Here is a 25,335-nt window from a genome sequence, read left to right as displayed (position 1 = left end):
AACTCATGTAAATTTTATTTAAGAAAAAAAAAAAAAAAAAAAATAAAACAGAAAGTCGGAAAGTAAAAAACTCACTTTTTATATCTTATACTTAGTAAGTGGTAAAAAATATAAAAATTAGTTTCTTTAGGCTTTTACTAAGACTAAATAAGCTTTTATTAGAAACAAATTTTCTATAGAAAATGAATTCTTATTAGGCTCTCAAACCGATATATTTTTTTTAAAAAATAGGTTCTCCATAGAAAATAAGGGAGAACATTTTTGGTAGAAAATAAGCTCTTTCAAGGTGCAAAATTTCTACAGAAAATAAGCTCTTTAAAAATAAGTACATTTCTATAGAAAATAAGCTCTTTCAAAGAGCTTAAAAAATAAGCTTTACAAAGAGAAAAGTTTCTTCAGAAAATAAGTTCTTTTGAAGAGCAAATTTTGTATAGAAAATAAGCTTTTACAAGGAGAAAAGTTTCTACAGAAAATAAGCTCTTTCGAAGAGCAAATTTTGTATAGAAAATAAGTTCTTTCAAAGAGCAAATTGTCTTTAGAAAATAAGTTCTTTCAAAGAGCAAATTTTACATAGAAAATAAGCTCTCTCAAAGAGCAAAATAAGATCTTTAAAGGAGTGAATTTTCTATAGAAAACAAGTTCTTTCGAAGAGCAACTTTTGTACAGAAATCAAGCTTTTACAAGGAGAAAAGTTTCTACAGAAATTAAGTTCTTTCGAAGAGCAAATTTTGTATAGAAAATATACTTTTACAAAGAGAAAAGTTTCTACAGAAATTACGTTCTTTCGAAGAGCAAATTTTGAATAGAAAATAAGCTTTTACAAGGAGAAAAGTTTCCAAAGAAAATAAGCTTTTCCAACAGAAAATTTTGTATAGAAAATTTTCTGTAGAAATAAAGCTTTCAGTCTGAGAGAATTTTATCATTTTATATTAAAAAAATATCTAATTATTAATTTACAAATTCTCTAATATTATTTTCTAATTACTTAAAAGTTTACAAACCTAACAATTTTAATGTATAAAACCAATACATTTTAAATTTATAAATAATTAAATTTCTTTAATTAAAGTTGAATAAAAATTTATCATGCATAAGCATGTACTACATTGCAACAAAAAAAAAAATGCATTAATTATGTTGCATTTAAGTATTTATTTGAAATTTTTATTTTGTTGTTGTATTACTACTCTGGCAACTAAATAAATGTATGTTTAATTAGTCTAATAAACAATTAATTAAAATGTCAACTAAATAGTTGAGCAAATAACAATATTTTGCAAAAGGTTTTAATTGATTTAACTATAAAAAAAGATGAGAATCATTTATATATTTAAATGATATAAATTATTCACTAAAAACTGGGAACAATTATGGTTTTCCTTACAAAAAACTGGCGTTAGTTTAAAATACAGACATTAAAACGTAGAAGAAGAGCAGCAGATTTAACAGATTTAATGAAAAATAGTTGCATGATTAAATATGCACATCTTCATTAACCCATGCAGCTTAAATGGCCATTAAACGTTTGCCTAAATAACGTATAGATGGGGCGATGAGGATGTGGTGAAATGAGGACAATATGGTTTTATAGGTATGCACGGGTAAATGACGGTGTAATGAGTCTGTCTGTTTTGGGTGTATGTATGTATTATTCAATATACATATGTTAACTTTACGCAGACATACCTACATATTCTCAGGCAAACTTTTATATGCACATATAGAAATAAATGTTTATGGCATGTGACAAGTAAAGATTTACAAAACACTATGGGCTTATATAAGAGAGAAAATTGTGAATTTGAAATTACATTTCTTTAACCATCTTGTTTAGCTGTGCTTAACGTAAGAGCAAGAGAAGTATGTATATTATATTTAAGAGCAAATAGACCAGACTATAGTCTAGACTATAGACTAGACTATAGACTAGACTATAGTCTAGACTATAGACCAGACTGTAGTCTAGATTATAGACCAGACTATAGACCAGACTGTAGTGTAGACTATAGACCAGACTATAGTCTAGACTATAGACTAAAATATAGTCTAGACTTCAAACTTCTATAGCAATGATGATAGCAAATTTCTTAAGAAAAGATGGTCAACTTAAGAGCAAAATATCTATGGAAATATATTAAATTTAAGAGCAAATTTTCTATAGAAAAGACGATCTATTTAAGACAAAATTTTCTATAGAGAAAAAGCTCTATTGAAGAGCAAATTTTCTATAGAGAATAAACTCTATATAAGTGATAATTCCTTATTTAAAATAAGCTCTATAGTCTAGACTATAGACAAGACTGTAGTCTAGACTATAGACTAAGCTATAGTCTACACTATAGACTAAACTATAGTCTATACTATAGACTAAACTATAGCCTAGAGGATATACCAGATCATAGTCTAAGCTATAGATCAAACTATAGTCTAGACGATAGACCTTAACTGCAGATCAGACTATAGTCTAGACTATAGACTAAACTATAGTCTAGACTAAAGACCAGATCATAGTCTAAACTATAGATCAGATTATAGTCTAGACGATAGACCAGATTATAGTCTAAACTATAGATCAGCCAATAGTCTAGACTCTAGATCGGCCTATAGTCTCGACTTTAGATCAAATATTCTATAGAAAGTAAGTTCTACTGAAGAGCAAATGGAAAAGTTGCAATGTAAAATGTCTGGTCTAGTAATTTTCTTCAAAAAATATATGTATTTAAAGCCATAGTGCAATTTTGCTAAAAACCAAAATTTGCTCTGCGCCTAACTACGTCTGTCCACAACTCATTGTACGTCTGAGTCGGTATGTAATCGAAGTCCCTTTAAAAGTAAAAAAACAAAATTCCTTGTATGTGTGTGTATGTATGTGTCCGTCTGTGTGTTTATACCGTAAAGATATTTCAAACATTAGTTTAATGGTCTGTGCATGTATCAAACAATTACGCTAAACCACGAAATTCTAACGTGATTAAGCTGTCATTGTTTAAACAATTCAAAATACGGGTGGCAGAGTGTTTAATGACATTATTATGACGGTTGGTCATGAGACCAGCAGTGGGACGGATGCAACCAATAACACACACATAGAAATTTATAATTGTATGACAAATAAACAATTGCTTAGCATACAGACAGACAGATGGTGAATTTGCTTGCTCTAACAGGCTTAAAAAATAAATAATCAATTTTGTTTATGGCTGCTGTTTTGATTAGTCAGTCAACATAATAATATTTAAATAGATTGTATTTGTTTTTAACCAGTAATGATGAATTTGCTTTTGTTTATTTAGCATAAATATTTGAAATTGTTTTAAATTTATGTATGTTTTCAGGGGATAAGGGGAGGTTTTTAAAGTGGGAGTGTTTTATTTAAATAAGTTTTAAATTGTTTAAAATATTTAAAAAGGATTTGTTAATTTTTAAGTGAATTGCCAAATTGTAATGAGATTTTTTATTAAATTTTTTGTGTTTTACAAATTTTTTCTATTTTTAGCCAAATTTGGATTAAAATTAGGGAATTATGACAAAAAATAAAAACAAAATGTTTCAAAATGTATTCCCTTGCAATATATTTAACACTTCCTATTAAATCCCCTTTTTGATTTTAGTTTATTTAACCTAAAAATATTGCTATATACATCACAGTCATATTTTGTTTATACAGCAATGCAATGCAGCCAAACATCACCACACAGACATAGAGACAATAAATCAATAATTTATGATGCCTCGAAAAAATATACATATACATAAAAACACAATAAATATTTAAAATAGATCAGCATACAAACATAAACTTAAATATGTATATTCTCACATATACATACATATAAAAAAGACAAAAAAGTTTATAATTCAGGTTTTTTCCAATACCCGCCGAATATTTACATTTCAAATTTATAACGTCTGGATAAAGTATTTAGTAGTAAAGGGTGGGGGGAAATATAAAACTTACCTGAATGTATCGAGTATCATTGTAAAAAGTACAAATTTCCCTAAAAGCGGCACAACTAACGATGTTGGCGGAATAATTTCCGCAAGCAGCAAGAAGAACACAGTCAACGACAGTAAAATGGATATGCTTAATGAGACCTAGAAACAGATACAACAACAACATCATAAACAATAAATAAATCACTTGAATAAACAAAAACAAAACATGTTGCACATACAACTAACAACAAGTAAGTAATAGCACGATAAATTTATAGTTCATCAAAGTTTATTTTGTTGTGGCACCGTTTTAAAATGCAAATAATTGTGCAACATGTTTGTATTTCTGTTTTTTATTTTGTAGGGTTAATAGTTTATGTTTTTAACTTTGCACATAAATATGTGCAAATATTTCGATTATAAACTGTTAGGGAATTTAATTTCTTATACATGGGGGAAATTTTAGTTATATGGCAAATTAATTTATATAAACATTTAGCAAGGGGACGTATGATTGATATTTATTTTAAATTAAATAAATATTTATCATACGCACTAGTATTCCATAATAGCTTGTTTATTGAATACAAATAAATATGTCGATATTTAATACAATATTCACATTCCTTTAAAATCCCGCAAATTCCTATTTTGGTTTTGAAAAATCCAAAAGTGGGAATTTTTATTATGGTTTTTAGGAATTTGTCAAAATTCATTAAAAAACACTTACAATTCATTAAAATGGTTTTTAAGACAAAATTCCTTAACATTTTTAAATTCCCACGAAATTTTTAAAAAATCCCAAAGTGGGAATTTTTATAATCGATTTTGAGAATTTATCAAACTTAATTTAAAAAATATTTTAAAGATCTCTACTGCATTTAAAATCAAATTGCATTAATTTTTCACTAATTTGGTCACATTTAATTTGAAAAGACATGTAGTGTGAGTACAAATTGTTCTTAAAGTACAAATTAGTTCCAAAACTTTTGCCATGTCCCCCTAAAAACTACATTTTTTGAAAATTAAAAAAAAAAATTAAGTTTTTTAAACAATAAATAAAATACTTACTTTTTCACCACTATCAGATGGTAAATAAAATACCAAAATTGTTAAAAAACTAATGCCCATACAGGGTATAATAAGATTAACCGTATAGAAAAGGGTTTTGCGGCGCATTGTTATATTAAATGTTATATCCAAATAGGGTTCATCGCAGCAGGTATAAAATTTTTCGTTTCTGAAAAAATAGAAAACAAAAATAAAGATATTGTTAAAAAACAACAAATCAATAATTTTAAATATAAAATATAAAAATTTAAAGGTTATTTCCTTAAACCTATAATCTTAATTAAATCCTTTTTGATTTAAACTTTCCAAAACCCTAAAAAAACCTACAATAATTTTTCTAACAAGCAAAACAAAATGTTATAAATAAATATATTTCCTCCATAAAAATAGACATGTTTTACAAATAAACATAAAATAGATGCTGTAAAAATGTTTTATGCATTTCTTGACTTTTTTCTTGTTTTTATTATGGGGACACCTTAACGTATGATTATTTTTTATTAGCTTTTAAAAATAAAATAAAATGAGAGAAAGAAGAAAAGAAATCACATATGCATGCCGACGTATAAGTGTTGGTAAAATTATTTATCATTCATACGCACCCTGTTTCTACCAGAAAGAATGGAATTATTAGCTTTTAAAAAGAGATAGAGCGGGAGAAATTACATTGGCATGGTGTCGTATAAGTGTTGATACATTTAGTAGAGAAAATTACATATTACTTATACGCACCATATTTTTACGAGTGTGAATGTAAATATTTATTGTCATTTTTCTGGTGATAATTTTATGGGCTTTGTCGTATTTTAAGGCAATTTATAGGATTTTTTATTAAAAATAAATATTTATCGTTTTTAAATGGGTTGCTGTTACAAGTTTTATTAAACATTAAAGAAAATCTTGAGTAGAACTAGACTATAGAATAGACTATAGACTAGACTATAGACTAGACTATAGACTAGACTATAGACTAGACTTTAGACTAGACTATAGACTAGACTATAAACTAGACTATAGACTAGACTATAGACTAGACTATAGACTAGGCTATATACTAGACTATAGACTAGAGAATAGAATAGACTATAAACTAGACTATAGACTCGACGATAGACTAGACGATAGACTAGACTATAGACTAGACTAGACTATAGACTAGACTAGACTATAGACTAGACTAGACCATAGACTAGACTAGACTATAGACTAGACTATAGACTAGACTAGAGAATAGACTATAGACTAGACTATAGACTAGACTAGAGAATAGACTTTATACTAGACTATAGACTAGACTATAGACTAGACTATAGACTAGACTATAGACTAGACTATAGACTAGACTATAGACTAGACTATAGACTAGACTATAGACTAGACTATAGACTAGACTATAGACTAGACTATAGACTAGACTAGACTAGACTAGACTAGACTATAGACTAGACTATAGACTAGACTATAGACTAGACTATAGACTAGACTATAGACTAGACTATAGACTAGACTATAGACTAGACTATAGACTAGACTATAGACTAGACTATAGACTAGACTATAGACTAGACTATAGACTAGACTATAGACTAGACTATAGACTAGACTAACTAGACTAGACTATAGACTAGACTAAACTATAGACTAGACTATAGACTAGACTATAGACTAGACTAAACTATAGACTAGACTATAGACTATTGAATTCATTATAATTTAGCAGTTTTCAAGTTATAATAGAAAAGGAAATTATCTAGGTTATTTCATAAACATAAATTAATATATGGGTGACCTTAACAAACTTGCATAAATTCTTTAAGAAATACTTTCGCAGACTAAAAGCAATTAGTCTATATTGTAACACAAATTACCAACAAACATTAACCTAGTTTTAAATGTCAATATGATAAATTGTAAAGGTTGGTTCGTGGTTGGTGGCCAAACTGATTAGACAAATCTCTTCACACAGCAAAACGAGGTCAATATAATACATCAAAAGCATTGAAATAAAGTGGAAAAAAGTAGCAACTTGAATTGAATAAAATCAAAAGCTTTCACTCTACTTTTGCTATTAATTTTCTTAACAGTAAAAAAATAAAATGAGGCATGTTAGTGGCATGAGTATGTGTGAGAGTTAACAAATACTCGCAAGAGTCTAAGCATTAATCACTGCTATGAGCTCTTTTTTACAATTTATGATTTATGATTTTCAACTTTTACTCTTGGCAAATCTTAGAAGATGTTTTCCTTTATGTTTTTTTCTTCTTATTGGTTTAAATAAACAATATATAACTTCAAATAAATACTAACGCACACACACACACTCCAACCAATATTTATGTTGTTATAAAATACAAAACAATAAAAAAGAACGAATTCAAACGTATAAAAGGAAATGGATATAAAGATTTTTTCCGTCTTATAAGACATTGAATATGGGTCAAAATGTTGAAATTTCTTTCTTTCTTTCTAATTCCATTATTTCTATTTACCCTTCTCTGCTGCTAACCAGAAGTACTACAGCCAATATATACTAGACAAAATAGAAATCTAATGAAAAAAAAAAGGAAGAAAACTAAGAAAAAACAAAGTCAAAGTATCTATAAGTGCCCCAAGAGATTCTTCTATAAAACCCATAACAGCAGTAGTAGCAGTGGCAGCAACACAAACATTAACGTGTAGAACACAACATATTGCCAATAAAACGCATTCAAACAAAATAAACCAATACACCGACACACTTGAACAAACACATACTAATACATAGTAATAAAAATAAAACTCTTACACACATATGTATGTACATTCTCAAACAAACCAAAGAAATACTTATGTAAGTATGTAAGCATACATATTTATATATACAGACATTCATTCATACATATGTATGAGTGTATTTAAATACATATATACTCATTTACAACCACATATAAATACCTACACACTTAGACAAAGTGTGAATGGGTAAACCTCTAAAATATTTCAATTTGGACAGTGGTAGATATGATAAAAAATTAGTGCAAAACTGGAAATATTAAAACAGACTAGAAATATATAGACTAGTTTATAGACTAGATTGTAGACTAGACTATAGACTAGACTATAGACTAGACTATAGACTAGACTATAGGCTAGACTATAGACTAGACTATAGACTAGACTATAGACTAGACTATAGACTAGACTATAGACTAGACTATAGACTAGACTATAGACTAGACTATAGACTAGACTATAGACTAGACTATAGACTAGACTATAGACTAGACTATAGACTAGACTATAGACTAGACTATAGACTAGACTATAGACTAGACTATAGACTAGACTATAGACTACACTATAGACTAGACTATAGACTAGACTATAGACTAGACTATAGACTAGACTATAGACTAGACTATAGACTAGACTATAGACTAGACTATAGACTAGACTATAGACTAGACTATAGACTAGACTATAGACTAGACTATAGACTAGACTATAGACTAGACTATAGACTAGACTATAGACTAGACTATGGACTAGACTATAGACTAGACTATAGACTAGACTATAGACTAGACTATAGACTAGACTAGACTATAGACTAGACTAGACTAGACTATAGACTAGACTAGACTATAGACTATAGACTAGACTAGACTATAGACTAGACTAGACTATAGACTAGACTAGACTATAGACTAGACTAGACTATAGACTAGACTAGACTATAGACTAGACTATAGACTAGACTAGACTATAGACTAGACTAGACTATAGACTAGACTATAGACTAGACTATAGACTAGACTATAGACTAGACTATAGACTAGACTATAGACTAGACTATAGACTAGACTATAGACTAGACTATAGACTAGACTATAGACTAGACTATAGACTAGACTATAGACTAGACTATAGACTAGACTATAGACTAGACTATAGACTAGACTATAGACTAGACTATAGACTAGACTATAGACTAGACTATAGACTAGACTATAGACTAGACTATAGACTAGACTATAGACTAGACTATAGACTAGACTATAGACTAGACTATAGACTAGACTATAGACTAGACTATAGACTAGACTATAGACTAGACTATAGACTAGACTATAGACTAGACTATAGACTAGACTATAGACTAGACTATAGACTAGACTATAGACTAGACTATAGACTAGACTATAGACTAGACTATAGACTAGACTATAGACTAGACTATAGACTAGACTATAGACTAGACTATAGACTAGACTATAGACTAGACTATAGACTAGACTATAGACTAGACTATAGACTATAGACTAGACTATAGACTAGACTATAGACTAGACTAAGACTATAGACTAGACTATAGACTAGACTGACTAGACTAGACTAGACTAGACTATAGACTAGACTAGAATATAGACTAGACTAGACTAGACTAGACTATAGACTAGACTAGACTATAGACTGGACTATAGACTAGACTATAGACTGGACTAGACTATAGACTAGACTAGACTAGACTATGGAATAGATTATAAATTAAATTACAGATTAAAATGCTGCACTATAACCCACTGTTCCTCTATGAAATACCAGAAGTACTGGCAATAGATAGTAAAACCAAATGTGTATTGGTATGTATTTATGTTAAAAGGGAAAATCATTTATAAAAAATCAAACTCACACACATAGATTCTAAAACACAAATACATAATAATAAATAAATCAAGAATGTATTCATGTATGCAGGAAATTGTTTGTAAAAAAAAATCCGGTGTGTAGCTGTGTGCGACAAATAGAAAAAGAAAATCATAGAAATACAAGTCAAATAAAAAATATAAAAAAAAGATTTCACAAACCTTTGTCAAACTAAAAAAAGTGTAAAAACACACAAAAAGTGTCTAAAATATAAGTCAAGTCAATGCCAACAAGAACCAACGATTGGGGTCTATCTTTGAACTAAACTAAGTTTTACTAAAAAAAAGCACAAGCTATAGAGAGTACAAAAAGAAATAAATAAAACAATGTTTGTATAAGATTCATATTTAAAGTGAAATTTTCAAAGCCAGAACAGGGACATAAATATTGCCAAAAGCCAACAAAATTCTTTAGCTAAAGAGTATTAAAAGAGAAATCACACAAAAACTAACAAATTGTATAAAAATTAAAAAAAAAAAAAAAAATACGAAAATGCAATACAATTTGTAGCACACTTGACGATTAAAGATTATTTCATGATTTTGTTTTTCTTAGCTTTCAGTTTTTGGTCCTTTATAATAAATAACAACAGTTTACGGAAATTATGAATAAAAGGTAAAAATATACAAATTTAATTGAAGGTAACGTAACAATATATTTTAATGCATTCAAGTATTTTTTGAAATATTTTTTAGATTATAGATTTATTCAAATTGTTTTCGTTTTGAAAAGATTCAAATATCTTTTGATGTGTTTTTAAGGCCAAGACAAATTTGCTAAATCAATGAATAAATAAACGAAAATTATGTAAATTGTTTTGTTTGTTTGGAGAATTTATTAAATTTTCCTTTTAATTTCATTTGAAATTTTTTATTTTTTTTCGAAATATAAATTACGCTTAATGCGGCGTTTATTATATATGCAGTAAAGTATGGAGGGAAACACGAAAGGAGGGGAGAGAGGGGGAAAGGAGCAAAGGGGGAGCAGGAGGGTATAGATTTAGTATCATTAACTTATAACTAACTAACTAACTAACTAACTAACTAACTAACTAACTAACTAACTAACTAACTAACTAACTAACTAACTAACTAACTAACTAACTAACTAACTAACTAACTAACTAACTAACTAACTAACTAACTAACTAACTAACTAACTAACTAACTAACTAACTAACTAACTAACTAACTAACTAACTAACTAACTAACTAACTAACTAACTAACTAACTAACTAACTAACTAACTAACTAACTAACTAACTAACTAACTAACTAACTAACTAACTAACTAACTAACTAACTAACTAACTAACTAACTAACTAACTAACTAACTAACTAACTAACTAACTAACTAACTAACTAACTAACTAACTAACTAACTAACTAACTAACTAACTAACTAACTAACTAACTAACTAACTAACTAACAACTAACTAACTAACTATCTATCTTGTCCCTAGAGAAGACTGCTGCGTCCATATCCTTCTTCCAGGTCTACAAATCCGAGGTTAATGGAGTGTACACGAGAAAGAAGATGTCGAAGTGTTTAACGTGAACACCTGCCTTGACGGTCACATGATGAGTTTCTCTGACGACTCACAACTGCCCCTTTGTGGTAATTTGTGTACATAGTCCTGACGGTTCATGTACGAGCTCTTTGATCAAGTACTTGTGCTATATAAGTTCTTTCCATAGTAGCCCCATCGAACTCCGACAAGGAAAAGAACATTCTCATTCTGTTGCCGCTCCTAGTTTCTAGGAAACTTATCCCGAAAATTAAATTTTACCGTGCATCAACCTTTTTACGAGCCAGGACAAAGTCTTGTCCATAGTATTAGATTTTCTGGTGCTATGGTTCGACTTCATATCAAATCATTCCAAGCAAAGGACGATGATACTTTTGATCATCACCAGTTTATAGTCCCGGCAGACTAGAGGTATTGGTAGTACCTATTTTCCCTGGGTTTGCAATACACCAAGAAGAGATCTGTGATGATATACTATGGAAAATTCCTCCCACCTAATGCCCTTGGAATCGGTCAATACTGACGCTATGCTGAACTACAATTAACTGGGCGAATAAGTGATAAATTATAAAGAAACTTTACGAACAAAATACTAAAAACCGTAAGCTAAAGTTACAATTTTCGTAATAATTGTTTTAAAAGCAGTTTTATCGCCCACTGTACTTTTTCTCATAATTCAAATTGGCTACGGTGCTGAATTTATTGTTTTCTTAGAGAAAAAAACTTTATATTGATTTTAAAACACACAATCACTTTATTCGCTTTAAAATTTAATCCGTAAATTTTCCCCAAAATGGTAATAAAAAAAACTACAACGCCCTCCATCTTTCATTCATAGTTTAATGCCTTTACACTAAAAAAATGGTCTTCTTGTTTTTTGCTATTATTTTTGTAGACCTAATACACAACACTAGGCTAAAAAATATCCATAAAAAAGTTAAACACTAGCAACAACGACAAGAACAATAACAACAGGGAAAAAGCGGAAGTAAATACGAGCACAACGGAAGCTAGATTATCTCTAGCGTCAAGCATAAATGATGGCAACTACGTGACACATCAACTAATTGTCGTGAAAAGAACAGCAACAACAATAACAAAATGACAGCCAACACAAACCAACAACAGCAGCAAACAGCAACAGACCAGAGTTGTTGTCCCCAGCACTTGTACTGCTGCCACTCGTTGTGGCGCATCAACATCAAGCGAACTGACTGTGACTACAACTGACTTTGCAACAATTGAAATTGTACGAGTACGTGGTGGCAGTTACAGATTTTTCCTGCCAATTCTTAAACAACATCAAAAAATTAAAAAAAAACTAGAAAACTACCAACTCACACTATTTATTTTTAATAAAAAAAACAAAGCAAAAACGACCAAGAATAACAACAACAAAATTATGGTAGTAAAAACAAATTATGTTTCATTTCTTGGCAAATTTTTAGCTTAAATTTTGTGGAAGAGATCAAACCTTTATAAATTGCTTAAATAATTTACTTTAATTTAATGTTTAATGTTTTTTCTTTACTTCCGCTTCAAACAACATTTTAAAGCTATAATGATTTTTAGTAAAAAACTACAAATCTTAACAAAAAAAATCTGTAAATAAAGTTTTCCTTTTGCTAAAGAAAATATGATTAAAATAAAGTAATTTAAGTTTATTTTTGAAGGGAGATTTAGTAAAAAAGGAGAGAGATTAAAATATGTGCTTTTTATAAAGGGAATAAGTTCAAAACTGGAGTGCTAGTATAATTAATCATATTTGCTAAAAATGTTTGTCCTTTAGTTTATTAAAAAGTTTTTGCCCAAAAACATGTGCTGTTAAAAACTAAGCTGCAGAAATTATATAATGAAACTAGGAGAGTTTACATTAGTTGGTAGTTATTAAAGTGCAGACAAATTATTTGTAGAAGAAAGTAAAAACTTAAAGTTCTTTTATACTTGAAGTGTATTTTTGTGGCTATAGACTCCATCTTTCTGAAATTTTCATAGCAACTTTCATAATAATAAATATATGAAAATGTTTGTAATATTATTACAATTATGTGTATTTGGAATTAAAATGGGCGTGGTCCTAAAGTGGGCGTTGTACCTCTTTTTATGGACTATTTTCATAGTTAATGGACAGACAGTATAAAAAAATTGCTAAATATAATATATTTTTTATTAATTTATTTTTTAGAAATAAAAATGGGCGGGATGTGAATAGTGGGCATGGCATCTTCTATTAAAATTAATGCTTTTAAATAATATATAGTATAAATAGTGTCCCAAAATTGTACATGAGTAGTTTCATTTCCATTTTAAGTAATTTATATAAAAATGGACCGAATTGAAATAGTGGGCGTGGCATTTCCTACAAAAATAAATAGTTATTATTGAATATTTACACCCTACACCACTATAGTGGGGAGGGTATTATGCGTTTGTGCTGATGTTTGTAACTCATAAAAATGTTGGTCCTACACTCATCTTAAAGTATACCGATCGACTCAAAATAACTTTCTGAGTCGATTGAGATATGTCCGTCCGTCTGTCCGGCTGTTAACCTTGTGCGCAAGATATTTTGATAAAACAAGTTTTTCGGCACAAGGACGATGCTATTGCCTAATGGTTAAAATCGGTTCATTATTTCACCTAGCCCCCATACAATCTGACCTTCCAATTTGGGGTTTTTAACTCATAACTACGTCAAATATACTACTATCTCTCCAAAAATTGGCACAACTAAGTTTTATATAGGCCGTTGTTTGACCATGTCGGCCCATATAAAGCCTCTTTTAGAAATTTTGTTTTTCATCATTAAATTGTTTAAATATATCTTAATTAAGGTAAATATAAGGTAAGTATAAATTTTTTCGGTCACTTTTTTATTTATAAATCATGGATAATTTTCTTCAGTTAAATTTCTATTTGAAAAAAATTTGGTCAGTTTTTTAATTAAGGAATATTTTCGGTTAAATTTCTATTAAAACCAATATTTCGGTCATTTTTCTTTTAATATAAACAAATTCTGAATTTGTAATAAATTTTCGATTTATAGAAAACGTTTCGATAAATTTTCTATTTTTTTTTTTGAAAATCTTCTGTTTCCTTTATATATTAGAAAAATTTCGGCCAATTTAGTATTTTTAGAAATTTTTTTGTCAATTTGCGATTTATAGAGAGTTTTTTTTTGTACTGGAAATGTCCTATATTTAAAATAATTTTCGTAATTTTTATATTTCAGAAATATTTTCGGCCAATTTCGGATTTTTAAAAAATTTTTCGAAAAAAAAATGTATATTCAAGGAAAAAATTCAGTAAGTTTTCCAATTTGAAAAAATTTTTTATCTATATATATAAAATTCTAACGTTACTGACTGACTGACTGACTGACTGATTCACTGACTGATTCATCATCGCACAGCCTAAACGGTTGAAGCTAAAGAGCTGAAATTTGGACAGGAGGTTGGTCTCCCGCCAAATAGATCCACTAAGACGGGATTTTTGGAAATTCGAATGTTTAGGGGGTAAAAAAGGGTAAAAACGCGTAAATTCGGTAACCTTATATCTCCTAAACTAGAAAAGATACAAAAACAGTTTAAAGCTTATCGCCGTTCATTTAAAAAATAAACGGACAGGTGTCTGGTACTTTTTTAAAATTCGGCCCCTTTAGGGAATAAACGGGTAAAAACTGTATTTTGGTACTTTTTTCGCACCCCATGTATCTTTTAAACCAGTGCACATTCAAAAAATATTTTTGACTCCTTCATAACTTAACGAAAAAATAAAAATATGAATTTAGTACTTTTTGGATATTCGGACGTTTAAGGGGTTAAAATTGTACCTATTTTTGGTACCTTTTCATAAAACATTGTTTTTGGTTTATTAACTTATACATATGAATACATAATAACGGGCTTCCACTACGATGTTGCAACTTTTTGGAATAGAATTTTTATTTCGTTAATGGGGAGGAAAAAAGTACCAAAAGGGGTAAAAACGGGAAATTTGATTTTATTCAACCACAATGATCCAATTTAGATAAAATTTTTAAATTTAGAAACACTAAATATCCTAATGGGGTGTTATTTGGAACCCCGGTACCAAGTGATATTTTTTGGTACTTTTCATTCTCCAACTGGTCCTTCTTGAGTTTTCTATGATATTGAAATAGAAACATGAAATTAATAATAAAGGGACTTTTCGCTACTTTTTCGTTTTACACAGGTACTTTTTTGAGTTTTCTTTAAAATTAAACCTAGAAACATGAAATTAAGCATGTAGAGCTCGGAGTAAATGAGAATCTATAAAATGGGACTTTTTGGTACTTTTTCGTTCTTCAAAAGGTACTTTTTGAATTTTCTTTAATATTGAACCTAGAAACATGAAATTAAACATGTAGAGGCCGGAGTAAATGAGAATCTATAAAAGGGGACTTTTTGGTACTTTTTCGTCCTTCGACTGGTACTTTTTGAGTTTTCTATAAAATTTAACCTAGAAACATGAAATTAAGCATGTCGAGACCGGAGTAAATGAGAATCTATAAAAGGGAACTTTTTGGTACTTTTTCGTCCTTCGACTGGTACTTTTTAAGTTTTTTATAACATTTAACCTAGAAACATGAAATTAAGCATGCGGAGGCCTTAGTTAATGAGAATCTATAAAAGGGGACTTTTTGGTACTTTTTCGTCTTTCGACTGGTACTTTTTGAGTTTTCTATAAAATTTAACCTAGAAACATAAAATTAAGCATGTCGAGACCGGAGTAAATGAGAATCTATAAAAGGGGACTTTTTGGAACTTTTTCGTCTTTCGACTGGTACTTTTTGAGTTTTCTATAAAATTTAACCTAGAAACATGAATTTAAGCATGTAGAGCCCAGAGTAAATGAGAATCTATAATAGGGGACCTTTTGGTACTTTTTCGTCCTTCGACTGGTACTTTTTGAGTTTTCTATAAAATTGAACCTAGAAACATGAAATTAAGCATGCAGAGCCCAGAGTAAATGAGAATCTATAATAGGGGACTTTTTGGTACTTTTTCGTCCTTCGACTGGTACTTTTTGAGTTTTCTATAAAATTTAACCTAGAAACATGAAATTAAGCATGCAGAGCCCAGAGTAAATGAGAATCTATAATAGGGGACTTTTTGGTACTTTTTCGTCCTTCGACTGGTACTTTTTGAGTTTTCTATAAAATTTAACCTAGAAACATGAAATTAAGCATGCAGAGCCCAGAGTAAATGAGAATCTATAATAGGGGACTTTTTGGTACTCTTTCGTCCTTCGACTGGTACTTTTTGAGTTTTCTATAAAATTTAACCTAGAAACATGAAATTAAGCATGTAGAGCCCGGAGTAAATGAGAATCTATTAAAGCGGACTTTTTGGTACTCTTTCGTTCTACAAAAGGTACTTTTTGAGTTTTCTATAAAATTTAACCTAGAAAAATGAAATTAAGCATGTAGAGCCCGTAGTAAATGAGAATCTATAAAAGCGGACTTTTTGGTACTTTTTCGTTCTACAAAAGGTACTTTTTGAGTTTTTTATAAAATTTAACATAGAAAAATGAAATTAAGCATGTAGAGCCCGGAGTAAATGAGAATCTATAAAAGGGGACTTTTTGGTACTTTTTCGTTCTTCAAAAGGTACTTTTTGGATTTTGTATAATATGGAACCTAGAAACGTGAAATTAAGCATGTAGAGCCCGGAGTAAATGAGAATCTATAAAAGGGGACTTTTTGGTACTTTTTCGTCCTTCGACTGGTACTTTTTGAGTTTTCTATAAAATTTAACCTAGAAACATGAAATTAAGCATGTGGAGCCCGGAGTAAATGAGAATCTATAAAAGGGGACTTTTCGTTCATCAAAAGGTACTTTTTGAATTTTTTATAATATTGAACCTAGAAACATGAAATTAAGTATGTAGAGCCTGGATTAAGTGAGAACATATAAAAGGGGACTTTTTGGAACTTTTTCGTTCTTCAAAAGGTACTTTTTGGATTTTTGTATAATATTGAACCTAGAAACGTGAAATTAAGCATGTAGAGCCCGGATTAAGTGAGGACCTATAAAAGGGGACTTTTTGGTACTTTTTCGTTCTTTAAAAGGTACATTTTGAATTTTCTATAATATTGAACCTAGAAACATGAACTTAAGCGTTTAGAGCCTGCATTAAGTGAGAACCTATAAAAGGGCACTTTTTGGTATTTTTTCGTTCTTCAAACGTACTTTTTGTGTTTTTTATAATATTGATCCTAGAAACATGAAATTAAGCATGTGGAGCCCGGAGTTAATTAGAATCTATAAAAGCAATCAGGGACTAGAGTGAATGAAAATTTAAACTGGAATATTTTCTGGTACTTTTTGAATTTTCTATAATATTGAACTTAGGAACATGAAATTAAATAAAATAGGTTTTTTGGTACTTTTTCGTACTTCACTGGTACTGGTACTTTTAGAGCTCTCTAAAATATTGAATATATAAACATAAAATTAAACACGCAATATCCCAATTGAACGAAAATTGAAAAAGAATACTCTGGTACTTTTTTGTTCTTTTACTAATACTTTTCGAATTTTCTATAATATTGAACCTAAACATAAAATTGGACATGTAGCTTCCTGATTGTATAAAAATCTTTATGCGATTTTTTTGGTTTCTGGTTGAAAATTAAACATGCGTCATCCTGATTTAATGAAAATATATAAAAAGGCACTTTTTCGTTCTTCAACTGTTTTTTTTAATTTTCTGTAATATTGAGACTAGAATCATAAAATCAAACTTAAAGAGTTCTCTAAAAGGGGAATTTTTGATATTGCAGATATATATACATTTACAATAATGATATTTATTTTATTCCATTACGATGAGGGTAGCGAAGCACACTGGGTATAGCTAGTAAACTATAAATATTTTGGTTTTTTTTAAATGTTCTCTTTAAAGAAAACTTTCGGTCATTTTTCTTGCATCATGCATCAAATCAATTTTTTAAAATATAGAACATTTTCAAACTTTTAAAATCTTTTCGGTCAATTTTTTTTTGAGTCAATTTTCTATTTATAAACATTTTTCGGTCACTTTTATATTTAAGAAAGTATTCCGGAATTTTTTTTGCTGTTAAACATTTTCTGTTAAATTTTAATTGGATAAAAGTTTTGGTCAGTTTTATTATTTATTCGGTATTTTCGGTCAATTTTCTATTAAAATCAAAATTTCAGTCAATTTTCTTTTAATACAATAAAATATTTTAAATTTTTAATTTATAGAAAAGGTTTGGACATTTTCGATAAATTTTCAAATTTTTTGGAAAATTTTGGGTCACTTTTACAGTTAAGAAAAAAATCCGGAAAATCTTCTTTTAAATTTCTAATTGAAAAAATTCGGTCAGTTTTTAATTAAAGAATTTTCGATTAATATTCTATTAAAACCAAAATTTTGAGGAAATTTTCGCTCAAATTTATATTTGAAGAAAAATTTTGATAAATTTTCAAATTAAAAATATTTTCATTAGAATAATATTTTCGGTTAATTTTCTATTTATAAAAAAAATTCGTTAAATTTTTCGCTCATTATAATTGTTAAATCAATATTTTATTTATATAAAAATTTTCGGTCTCTTTTAATTTTCAGAAAAAAAATTGATAAAATTTATATTTTCAGAAAATTTTCGGTTAAATTCCTTTTGGTAAATTTTCGGTCAATTCTCGATTTATAGAAAATATTTTTTTATTTTTTCTTTTGCTGAAAATTTTCAATAAATTTTCAATTTTTTGAAAATTTTCGTTCATTTTAATATTTTAGAAAAAATTTCGTAAAATTTTTTATTTGATAAAAATTTCGGTCAGTTTTCTAATTTCAGTTTCAGTTTCAATTTATAAAAAAACTTCGTTGAAATTATCATTTATAGAAAACTCGCACATATTCAAAAACCTACCGTCAGCATTACTTATAAGGAGTCTAGTAATAACTTACAAATAACTATATATGTAAGTATTAACTTTTCAGCCTTGATATATTGTTTTCAAGCTTTATTTTCAAAAACTTAACTGCTTATTCGCAAGCGGCCGAGGTAAGTACTTATTTAACTAACTATTAGTAAGCGTGCGTGTTAAGTGTATTGTTTAAGTAAATTTCAGCATTCTAACAATATTATTTGGCAATATTGGCTTTTAAAACTTTGTGAGTTTCTATTATTAGCTATTTTTAAATTTATATTTTATAACTTTTCTTAAAAATAATCTAATTTAACTTCCTTAAATAAAAATAAAAAAACAAAAATTTCCTTTTCAAAAAAAACTTACCTTACTGCAGGTACTTCTAAAATATCCCATTCTACGGATGTATAAAACTCTGATAAATCTACACCAACTTCAACAATATTTGTACCATTTAATTCATCAATATGGCGTAAATCAACCTGAAATATAATAAAAACACGACATGAAAAGATTTTACAAAAACAAAGTAAAGAAGAAATAAAAAGTCATATAAAAAGTGAAATAAAACACAAAAAGGGAATTACCATAAAAGTTACATACACACACATGTACATAAATACAATTTGTCCCTTAAAATGTTAAGATATATGAAAAGTCATTGACATATACATATTTATCAGGGATGGAAAATGTAATACTTTATAGAGGAATTTTCGTTTTTTTTTGGTTTATTTTTACGTTTAAATCAAAGGAAAAAAAGTTAGTTTTTCCTGCTTTCCTATACATTAAACAAATTTGTTTTTACACACACACAAAAACATCAACAACAAATTGTGTCCTTTTAAAAGTAACGTCTTCAGAGACACACGAAAAATGGCAAACAAAAAATCTTTATAAAAAAACTATACAATACATCAACAACCTGCTCATCATGCTGCCTGTTTGCTGCTCCACAAACAACCTCATCATCGACAGATCATTTTCTTGCAAAAGTATAAAATAAACGAATGAGCAAAAAAAAAATCTCTTTTTTGTTCAAATGAACGAAGAGCCGAAGTATTGGCAGCCGGCATATGATGAAATGAGATGAATTGAGTTGATATTTTAACAAACGGAAATTGTAACTGGAAAGCATTAAAGGAAATTAGTTTAATAAACTATTTCCTTGGAAACTAAGCCAAGAAAACATTTACATACTTTTAGGGATTAAAAAGAAGACAAAATTTGAAAATCCAAAATGTTTGTGTATTTAGAACAGGTACTAGATGCTATTACACCTGAGACAGACGCTTAACAAAATTTAAATCAACTTAAAAGCACAATATTTAATTGGCTTTTTTAGGCTTTAAAGCTGTTTATAGCGGAATAAATTATCATTATTATTTGCTGCGCACAAATAATGACGCAAAATCATGATTGTCTTTAAGCCTGTTAAATACATTGAAATGCCGTTAATGATATTTTTGGCAATTTGTGAATGTGGTTAATAGGCGTGTGTTTGTTGAAGCGAATAGTATGCGGGGACAGGTGGTTGCAGGACTCATGAATATTTATTAGAAATAAATTATTAAGTAAATAACTTAAAATTTTACATAATATTAACAGTTCCGTAAGACTATACACCCACACACACCTGCGTTAAGGTTTTTGCAAGAGCGTGTAATGCTATAGATTTAATAAAGTTTTTGTTTATAGTATGTATTCGAAATTTAAATATTCATTTTGATTTTAAATGAGATTTCCAATTAAAATTCAATTAGGATGATAGCTTGTCAAAGGGGATTTATTAAATACAATTTAATTTGACTAAATTTGACAGTTTATGATATGAGAATATATAGTGAAAGAAATAATCTATTTAAGGGCAATTTGCAGTCAATTTTTACGGTAAAATTTTTATTTAATGGAAATCTTTGGAAAGTTCTTTCTTTTGTAAGTACTTATTTTCAGCATTCACATTTAATTTTCGAGCTTTATTTTTTACATTTATTTATTTATTTATTTATTTTTGTGTGAAAATTATTAATAGTTTTCAAAAACAAAATTACTTACTTAACTCCATATTAGCAAGCGATCGAAGTAAGTACTTCTTTAACTATATATTTTTAAGCTTGCAAGATAAGTGCATTGTTGAAGAAAATTTCAACTGCTAACTATGAAGTGAAAGTTTTTGCAGGATGAATGCTTGGAGAAGTTAGTTAATTAGTTAGTTAGTTAATTAGTTAGTTAGTTAAGTAGTTAGTTAGTTAGTTAGTTAGCTAGTTAGTTAGTTAGTTAGTTAGTTAGTTAGTTAGTTAGTTAGTTAGTTAGTTAGTTAGTTAGTTAGTTAGTTAGTTACTTAGTTAGTTAGTTAGTTAGTTAGTTAGTTAGTTAGTTAGTTAGTTAGTTAGTTAGTTAGTTAGTTAGTTAGTTACTTAGTTAGTTAGTTAGTTAGTTAGTTAGTTAGTTAGTTAGTTAGTTAGTTAGTTAGTTAGTTAGTTAGTTAGTTAGTTAGTTAGTTAGTTTGTTAGTTAGTTAATTAGTTAGTTTGTTAGTTAGTTAATTAGTTAGTTAGTTAAGTAGTTAGTTAGTTAGTTAGTTAGTTAGTTAGTTAGTTAGTTAGTTAGTTAGTTTCTTAGTTAGTTAGTTAGTTAGTTAGTTAGTTAGTTAGTTAGTTAGTTAGTTAGTTAGTTAGTTAGTTAGTTAGTTAGTTAGTTAGTTAGTTAGTTAGTTAGTAGTAGTTAGTTAGTTAGTTAGTTAGTTAGTTAGTTAGTTAGTTAGTTAGTTAGTTAGTTAGTTAGTTAGTTAGTTAGTTAGTTAGTTAGTTAGTTAGTTAGTTAGTTAGTAGTAGTTAGTTAGTTAGTTAGTTAGTTAGTTAGTTACTTAGTTAGTTAGTTACTTAGTTAGTTAGTTACTTAGTTAGTTAGTTAGTTAGTTAGTTAGTTAGTTAGTTAGTTAGTTAGTTAGTTAGTTAGTTAGTTAGTTAGTTAGTTAGTTAGTTAGTTAGTTAGTTAGTTAGTTAGTTACTTAGTTAGTTAGTTAGTTAGTTAGTTAGTTAGTTAGTTAGTTAGTTAGTTAGTTAGTTAGTTAGTTAGTTAGTTAGTTAGTTAGTTAGTTAGTTAGTTAGTTAGTTAGTTAGTTAGTTAGTTAGTTAGTTAGTCTGTTCGTTTCTTTGTTTGTGTGTTTGTTTGCTCGTTTCTTTGTTTGTGTGTTTGTTTGTTTTGAGTAGGTCTCTTATCTCCTATGCAGGGTTGGAATCTAATTTGACAAATTTAGTTCATTTCATGCATGCTTTGTATGTGTTTTTTTTTTTTTTTTGTTAGCTATAAACTTTTTCAATAATACAAACATGACTTCTGTGCATCTGCTTTATTTAAATAATAAAAACGTTATTTAGCTTTATTAGCATCCTTATCAAACATATAACATATGTACGTACCTACCTATGTACATATTCCCTAAAATATAACCTTTTTTAGAGGATCATTAATTTTTATCGTAATATAACAAACTTAAGTAAACAACAAAAAAATCTTTAGCAAGTAAATTTATTTTACTACTTTACTACTCATTTCATTTAATACTTAAGCAAAAGAAAACTAAATAGTTTTTGTTCTTTTTTTTTTTTCGAAAACATAAATTAAAGTGAAAGAAAATAAGAAAAATATGAGTAGGAAACTTACCTGAAACCCATCATATGTCCAACTGCCAAATTTCATAACACACGTCTGTTCATCGAAAGGAAAATATTCGACATCAATTTCGCAAGAACTTTTATAAATAGCAGGTGGCCGCCATTCAACACGTCCTGTATAGTTTAGGGTGGCCTTTGTAGCTAAAGTTACTTCGAAATTACCATCAGCACTGGAAATAAAGAAAGACAGAGAGAGAGAGAGGGGGAAAATAAAAACGAAACCATCAAATAAAAAAACACAACAAAACAGAGACATTCAAACATTTATATTTTCCAAAGAACATGAAAAATCCATTGAAGAAGGAGGGAAGGGAATAGTTAGTTATTTTTGTTTGGCTAAAACTAGTTTTGTTGTTTATTTTAAAACAGAATACAGAATCCATACATAAATAGGAAATTAAAAATGCCAGTTGCCTTTTAAAAAAGATGGTGTGGCCTGCTAAACGGGATCTGTTTATTTGACAGCAACACAAATCGTGAGCCATGAGTGTTGAAGACATTTGGTTGTTATGGGTTTTAGAATACAAACAAGAAAAATTATTTAGAAATATGTAGTTATGTCTAAGATGGATAGTTCTGATATATTGGAAACATTTTGTTCAAAAGTTTGGTAATTTAACAGAAAACAGCTGGTTTTTAGCAACATTATTAATAAATTTCAGAATATTATAAGATAAAATATGGAAAACACAACATATTTTACCATCAAATTCCTTTTTGCATATGTAGCTACATGAACTTAATTTAAACAATTACAATTAACTTTCTTTCAATTTCAACTCACTTATTATATAAAACAATATCCGGTCGCCATATATGATCACTGGGCACATGCAACATTTCAACACCACCATATTCCTTTGGCTCCCATTGCAATTTATAATCGTACCACGATTGTTCCACCCACAAATTGGTTGTCATGATTTGATTTTTCAAATTGACATCAATCAATTGCGATAATTTCAATTTGATACGTACGGTTAGAGCGTCGGTACATTGACAACGGGTCGTACTAATTTGTTGTAATTACTGAGAAGATCGTCGTATAGACGTTTAGCATCGGGATTCGATGTGCTGCCTGAAAAGATAAAGAACAAAATACAATTGTTAAACGTAAATCAAATAATCACTCATAGTAATGGTGGGGTTGTAAAAGGGAGAATTACATACAACAAAAAAGTGTGTTGAAATAATCAAATATATAAATGTGAAAAAACAACAACAAACAGTTGTTTATGATTATTTACATGTAATAAAAGTTAATTGATTTATACAGAGGTTTTTTATTTGCCGATTTCCATTTGTTGTTTTTTTACATTTTTTGGTCAACAGGAAAGAGTAATTATGTAATTAATATTAAGGGAAATTAGTACTTAGCAAAAAGTTACCTTTTATTTAAAAGGTACATTGTAACATAGCCAAACAACAAACAACAAAAAAACAAACAAACAAACTAACTAACTACCTAACTAACTAACTAACTAACTAACTAACTAACTAACTAACTAACTAACTAACTACTAACTAACTAACTAACTAACTACTAACTAACTAACTAACTAACTAACTAACTAACTAACTACTACTAACTAACTAACTAACTAACTAACTAACTAACTACTACTAACTAACTAACTAACTAACTAACTACTAACTAACTAACTAACTAACTAACTAACTAACTACTAACTAACTAACTAACTAACTAACTACTAACTAACTAACTAACTACTACTAACTAACTAACTAACTAACTAACTAACTAACTAACTACTACTAACTAACTACTACTAACTAACTAACTACTAACTAACTAAATAACTACTAACTAACTAACTACTAACTACTAACTAACTAACTAACTAACTAACTAACTAACTAACTAACTACTAACTAACTAACTACTAACAACTAACAAACTAACAAACTAACAAACTAACAAACTAACAAACAAACTAACAAACAAACAAAAACAAACAAACAAACAAACAAACAACAAACAAACAAACAAACAAACAAACAAACAAACAAACAAACAAACAAACAAACAAACAAACAAACAACAAACAAACAACAAACAAACAAACAACAACAAACAAACAAACAAACAACAAACAAACAAACAAACAAACAAACAAACAAACAAACAAACAAACAAACAAACAAACAAACAAACAAACAAACAAACAAAACAACAAACAAACAAACAAACAAACAAACAAACAAACAAACAAACAAACAAACAAACAAACAAACAAACAAACAAACAAACAAACAAACAAACAAACAAACAAACAAACAAAACAACAAACAAACAAACAACAACAAACTAACTAACTAACTAACTAACTAACTAACTAACTAACTAACTAACTAACTAACTAACTAACTAACTAACTAATTAATTAACTAACTAACTAACTAACTAACTAACTAACTAACTACTAACTAACTTACTAACTAACTAACTGACTTACTAACTAACTGTCTGACTAAACTCTACTAACTAGAGT

General features: G+C 28.5%; 1 protein-coding gene across 1 annotated transcript in view; it reads right to left on the bottom strand.

The window, feature by feature from the left end:
* The window catches only part of LOC119602161 (acetylcholine receptor subunit alpha-like), a 34,340-nt gene extending 10,434 nt beyond the window's left edge, over nucleotides 1–23,906 (bottom strand). The window contains 5 exon segments of the mRNA XM_037953526.1: nucleotides 3,959–4,095; nucleotides 5,008–5,176; nucleotides 19,513–19,628; nucleotides 22,812–22,992; nucleotides 23,607–23,906. Coding sequence (XP_037809454.1) covers nucleotides 3,959–4,095; nucleotides 5,008–5,176; nucleotides 19,513–19,628; nucleotides 22,812–22,992; nucleotides 23,607–23,743 — 740 coding nt within the window. The 5' untranslated portion in view covers nucleotides 23,744–23,906.
* Between the last annotated feature and the right edge of the window lie 1,429 nt (nucleotides 23,907–25,335).

Source organism: Lucilia sericata, unplaced genomic scaffold (genome assembly GCF_015586225.1).
Source record: "Lucilia sericata isolate MDLA Ls3-8-SP2 unplaced genomic scaffold, ASM1558622v1 Contig000212F_arrow, whole genome shotgun sequence".
Classification (NCBI taxonomy): Eukaryota; Metazoa; Arthropoda; class Insecta; order Diptera; family Calliphoridae; genus Lucilia; species Lucilia sericata.
Note: the sequence above shows the minus strand (reverse complement) of the source record. Positions and strands in the feature narration are given on the sequence as shown.